Here is a 6,254-nt window from a genome sequence, read left to right on the forward strand (position 1 = left end):
AGACCCAGCCCTAGCTCAACAATCGGCCCCGTCAGTGCAGGATTACCGGTAGGTACAAAGAGTCCGACAACTGACAACTGGTGTGGTCGAGTAGCTTTACAATTGGCGTCACGAACAGGATTAAGAGCACCTCAGTATGGCAATCCTTTTTTTTTTTTTTTTTTTTTTTTAGGAACTGCTATACTGTTTTCCGTAGGTGTCTGCACCATCATACAAGGTGTACACAGGCTTCAAATTTTTCCACATCCTTGCCAACCCTTTATGTGTTTTTAAAAATTTTTAATAAAAATTTATAGTAGCCTTCTTAATGGGTTTGAAGTGGGTATCTTATTGTTATAATCATGTTTTGATTATATGTATTATATTTAGTTGTGTGCTTGGCACTTAGCAATTCAATACATATTTATTAAATAAATGAAGGAAAATTATATGCACAGTTTTGTTTGTCTCCTTGGAAGATTTATCATTCATAGGTTGTTTTTGCTTTTAGGGATAGCTTATTTCTTGACACCACATTTTGAATTGGGTCATTGACAGGTAAAATCTTGGCAGGGTGCAATGTTGCCTTTGGGCTCAACTGCAAGTAGGAAGAGGCAGATAGAACTACATTCAGTGGTAAAATAAATGCTGGTTAAAATTGCTAATTGAGGGCCAGCCTGTGGCTCACTCGGTAGAGTGCGGTGCTGATAACACCAAGGCCCCGGGTTCGGATCCCATATAGGGATGGCCGGTTCGCTCACTAGCTGAGCGTGGTGCTGACAACACCAAGTTGAGGGTTAAGATCCCCTTACCGGTCATCTTTTAAAAAAAAAAAAAAAAAAAAAAAAAAAATTGCTAATTGAGTTTTTGTTAAGAATTGCCAACATTATAAATCATAGACTTTTAGATTGCATTAGTAAAATTGGTTTAAGAGCTACCAGCAAAACCTAAAATCCTGAAGGGCTGTTTCTTGAGAATCTGTATTCCAGAGAGCTTTTATGTTTTATCTCATGTGGCCTCCTTTCACCAGATCATACAATTGCGTTTTACAATGATTTGGGAGTTTTGCTTATCATGCCTACTTTCTTGCAGATTTTCTATTTTGAACATACGTTATTTTCTATATACTGTATATGATGACATCAGTGAACAGTGACCGTTGCCGAGGTGCTCAGGAAAAAACACAGATTTCAGCAACACAGGCAGCACAACCACAGAAACAAGTGGTACAGGTAAGTTTTTGTGGAACTCTTATTTGTTTTGTTTAGAATTAAGGAAATTAAGGGAGAACACATGATTTAATGGTTTCCTTTGAAGGATTCCTCAGGATTTTTGATCTTGGATTTTATTTTATTTTAATCATTTTTTTCTTTTTTTGTGTGTGTGGGGGGGTGCGGCTGGCTGGTATGATACCAAGATGGAACCCTGGACCTTGATGTTATCAGCACCATGTTCTAACCAACCAAGCTGACCAGCCAGCCCTGGAACTTCGTGTTTAAAAAGCAGGTAGTAGGTTGATCTGAGTGCAGTGGTGTTTACAACTAATTGATCACAACCAGTTATAGATTTCTTTATTCTCTACTCTCACTGCTTCACTTGACTAGCCTTAAAGATTAAAAAAAATAAAAAGTAGGGGCCAGCCCGGTGGCGCACTGCTACTGTGCGCTGCTTGGGAGTGCGGCGGCACTCCCGCCGAGGGTTTGGATCCCACATACAGACCGGTTCCCGCTCACTGGCTGAGCGCGGTGCGGGCGCAACACCGAGGGTTGTGATCCCGTTGCCGGTCCCGGTCCGGTACGGGCGCGACACTGAGGGTTGCGATCCGTTGCCGGACACGAAAAAAGACAAAAAGGAAAAAATAAAAAATAAAAAAAATAAAAAGTAGTGAACAATAGGAAAGATATTCCTAATTTTCCTTTTTATAAAAATATTGTGAGAATTAAAAAAAAACAGTATTATGTATTAGAAAAATAGTTCATGTTCATTTATCCATTGATCCCATTTTGGGAAGTATTTATTAAGGAAGTAACCTTAAATTTGGGAAAAAGGGCTTTATTTGGTAAGATGTTAATTGCCCAGTTTTAAATGTCCAATGGTAGAGGTGTTATGAGATAACCTATCCAGATTAGGTTATGAGAGAACCCTTTTGAATCTGTATAAACCTGGGTTTGGGTCCCTATCACTTTGCTAATTAGACTTACTTAAATCTCTTAGAACCCCCGTTTTTTTTGAGACTTAGAGAAAAGTTTCAAGAGTAGTGCAAATAACTACTGAATACCCTTCTTCCAGATCCCCCAGATGTTACCATTTTTGCCACATTTACTTTTAGACTTTTCTGCCTCCTTTCTACAGTTTTTCTCCTGAACCTGAGAATAAGTTGTGAAGTGTTTTTTTACTCCTAGATACTTCAGTGTGTATTTTTTAAAAAAACAAGGATCTTTTTTTTTTGATAATTATATTACAGTTAACAAATATCAAAAGATAAATTCATTATCCAATCTAACCTTCAGATCATATTTTCCCAGTTACCCTAATAATGTCCTTTATAGCTAATAAGTCCTTGATCATACATTGCATTAAGGTGTCAATTCTCTTTAGTCTCTTTTAATGTGGAACTGTTCCTCAATTTCATGACATTGACATATTTGAAGAATATGGGTCAGTCTCCCAGTATGGGTTTGTCTGATATTTCCTCATGATTAGAATTGGGTTATGCATTTTTGGTAGAAATACCATAGAAGGGATGATATTCATCATATTGTGACGTATAGGGATACGTTTGTCCTGTGATGAGTTTTATCACTTGGTTAAAGTGGTATTTCTCTAGTATCTTGGGGAGAAACAAAACTCAGTTTTTAAAAATATAAAGTTGGAGTATAATGTTTATTTTGCAGGATGGTTGTAAGGAATTCGAAATTGCTTTAGGTTGTGATCAGGAAGTAGTAACATTCACTCTTATTGTATATTCCACATAAATTATGAGGTGATTATAGTAATATTTGAAAATTATGATGTAAAATGTCCTGGAAAATTCATGGTTCATGATTAACTGAGAAATGAAGCAAAATTATAGCAAAATTGTTGAACATTAAAGAATATAGCTGGTGGACTATGTTAATAATATTTCTCTTTGGTGGTAGGCATAAGGATGATTTTGGACAATAATCCTACTTCATTATATTTTACATATTATCTGGGTGACAGAGCCAGTAAAAAAAAAAAAACTTGGCTACATTAGAAAAACTATCAGCACATTTTTCATTGTGAAGGCAGCTTAGCTCATTATAAGCCATGTGAATGAATGAGACATCTTTAGTAATGCTGCTTTTCTTGGCAAGACTTTTTTTTTCCAACTCGATAGTTGTTCTAGTGGATGTCACTAATGTTTATCATAGGGAAGGGTGCACTAATCTTGTTTAACTTAGAATTACCAGTTGATACTGCTTCACCAATCTGTGCAGACCTCTTGACACTTCTAGAGCTCAGCCTGGTAATTTCCCTATTGTACTCTAATTTATGTTTGGTGCTTTTATTTATCGACTATTTATTGAATTGTTTATTGAGTAAAGTAACTTTCTTCTTCACTAAGGTAGGGTATTTTGCACAGGTAAAAAATATTTTAGAGTTCCGATTAAAAAACTTTAGTTTATTAATATCCTAACCCTAGTCTTACTTGGTAAATAGCTGTGAAGTGTATCAGCTGTGCTTTCAGAAGTTGTCTAGTTTGTCTCTACCCTTTTAGGAATAAAACAGATAACACTGAAGAGAAATGCAAAGAATATTTGAGTTGTAATACTTCAGCTGAAAAAGCTGTCTTTGAATAAATTAGTAATTGATCTTTACCTTACATATGGTAACAAATGGTGACTTTATAGTTACAAATAGATGGGGGAAACTCTCAACTGAAAATATAGAAACATATAGAAGCCCCAGACTGTCCCCTACAGCAAAATGCTAATTATTATGCTTAAAACTTTTAGTGAGGTTCTGTCAACTCATTAAGTGCATTTTGCTAATATTTTATAGGCTGTATTAATAGGATCAGGGAGGGTTTGTTTTTGTAAATTACGTACATTTACATTACGCAGGCAATTCTCTGGCAGTCTTTAAGTGTGAATATTGCTGCCTTTAGAGACATCATTTGTGGCTGTTCTGCCCGCCACCCACCCCATTACTTTTTCATACTCTTTTTCAGAAAGATTTCAGCCAAAGTCTCTGGCTTTGGTCTGTCTTGTACTCTGTGACTATTCTACATGAAGTGTTTATTATATCATATAATATTATACGAGGATACTTCAAAAGTTCATGGAAAAATAGAATTGAAAGATAATACAAGTCTTTCCATAAACTTTTTGAAGTACCCTTGTATAATTGTATTATTATCACATTTTTGTAGTAAAACTCATGCAGTGAGTGAGTTTCCACAACTGGCCTGTGGTTTCACTTTCTTTGATTATTTCTCTCTCTCTCTCTCTCTCTCTCTCTCTCTCTCTCATTATTATTATTATTATTATTTACTTTAAAAATTATTCTCTATTATCTCTTTGTTTTAGCTCTTAACACATTCCCCCCACCACCACCCTTTTCTTTTGGCTTTCTTTCTCCAAGGCTTCTTTTCTGATCTGCTGACCCCTGCCCCCCAACATTTTATTATGAAAATGGTCAAACATAAAAATTGAGAGTTGTATAGTGAGTATTCACATTTGCTTTTTTTGCTATATTTGCTTTATCATATCTGTTTAGCAACCATTCTTAGGCTTTGATGCATTTGAAACTAAATTAAAGACATTAATATACTTTACCCCTAAACACTTCAGCATCTGTATCATTAGCTAGAGTGTAATATTTGCTTACTGTCTTTGTTTTTTTAAGGTGAAATTCATATACAGACATATAAGTGTATCAGATCATTTTTGGTCAGATGCATATAGCTGTGTAACCCAATCCCCTATCAAGATATAGGACATTAATTACCCTCATCTCAGAAAATTCTGATTTTTATTTTAAGTTTCTTTTCTTTTATTGGCAGCTGGCTGGTAAGGGGATTCGAACCCTTGACCTTTGTGTTACAACACTGCACTCTAACCAACAGAGCTAACCAGCCAGCCTTTTAAAATTGTTTTCTTTGTTCAAACATCCTGCCTGCTTTAGGGTTCTGGTGTACTGAGTGTTTTCACTTTGTCATTCTCTTGTCCCCAATTCTCCTTTCTTTGTGTGTACCTCCTTCTGCCTCAGACTCTTGCACATTTCCTACACATCTCTGGTAGTGAGGAGGCCTATGCCAGTAACAAGCAGAAGTTTGGATAAAGTACTTAGGGGCACAGTATGGAGTTGAACTGGATTACCTCTAGGATACTGTCTAGCAATAAAATAGCAGCTCTATTTTATGATTTTATAATTTTTAAAAATAGGAACTTTTTGACCTTTTGGAAAGGTCACACTTCATGGATGAACAATTTCATGATGGTTGTTGTTGGGAAAATAGAATAATTTAATCAGCCCCCCTCACCATGGGTCCTGTTGGGGGTGGTGCAGCATATTCTTTGTAAGCAAATTGTGTGTGTGGGTGGAGTTAGTGTGCATGCACCGCAGCACCGTGACCTTGGCTGGTGTTGGCTGCCTTGGGCGTCCGCTGTGTGGCCCTGCTCTCCAACCTATGGCTTCCAAGGACCTGTTTGCCAGTTACCTAGCTCATAGACATGCATGTGAGGGGGTCTGGTGACCCAGCCTGTCATGTGAAGGGTTTGTGACCTAGTCTAGACAATGGGCTTTGAAGGGTCTGTGAGCTCCAGATCCAGCCCTAGCTTGACAGTTGTTCATTACATTTTGCTGTTGGCCCCATTCTGTATAAGACTTCTATTAAAATCTTAAGAAATTAGTTCATGTCATATATTCTGCTACTTTCCTTGCCTAATTGACTTGACTTGACCCTTCAGTTAAATTGTTGAATAGAAGTGGTGAGATGTCCTTGTTTTGTTCTTGATCTCCAGGGAAAAGCTTCGAATCATATTTTAACATTACATGTGATGATAGCTGTGAGGTTTTTGTAGTTGCCTTTATCAGGGTGAGGATGTTGCCTTCTATTCCTAATTTGTTGAAACTTTTTATACTGAAAAAGGTATTAGATTTTGTCAAATGCTTTTTCTGTGTCTATTGAGGTGATCATGTGGTTTTTATGTTATTCTGTTAATATGGTGTATTGCATTGTTTGATTTTTAGATATTAAATCAGCCTTTTTTTTTTTTTTTTTTTTTTTTCTTTTTTCGTGTCCGGCA

At 36.5% G+C, this 6,254-nt stretch overlaps 1 protein-coding gene across 5 annotated transcripts in view; it reads left to right on the forward strand.

Annotated features, from left to right (window-relative positions):
• UBAP2 (ubiquitin associated protein 2) overlaps positions 1-6,254 on the forward strand; it is a 175,976-nt gene that overhangs the window by 81,222 nt on the left and 88,500 nt on the right. For all 5 annotated transcript variants that reach the window (XR_551873.1, XM_008590913.1, XM_008590921.1 and 2 more), the window contains exon 2: positions 1,072-1,211. Coding sequence is in view for 4 of the 5 variants with exons in the window: in XM_008590913.1 (XP_008589135.1) it covers positions 1,113-1,211 (99 nt within the window). In the remaining variant the exon portion in view is untranslated. The remainder of the gene's footprint in view (positions 1-1,071; positions 1,212-6,254) is intronic.

The sequence above is a fragment of the Galeopterus variegatus genome, unplaced genomic scaffold (genome assembly GCF_000696425.1).
Source record: "Galeopterus variegatus unplaced genomic scaffold, G_variegatus-3.0.2 Scaffold143, whole genome shotgun sequence".
Taxonomy (NCBI): Eukaryota; Metazoa; Chordata; class Mammalia; order Dermoptera; family Cynocephalidae; genus Galeopterus; species Galeopterus variegatus.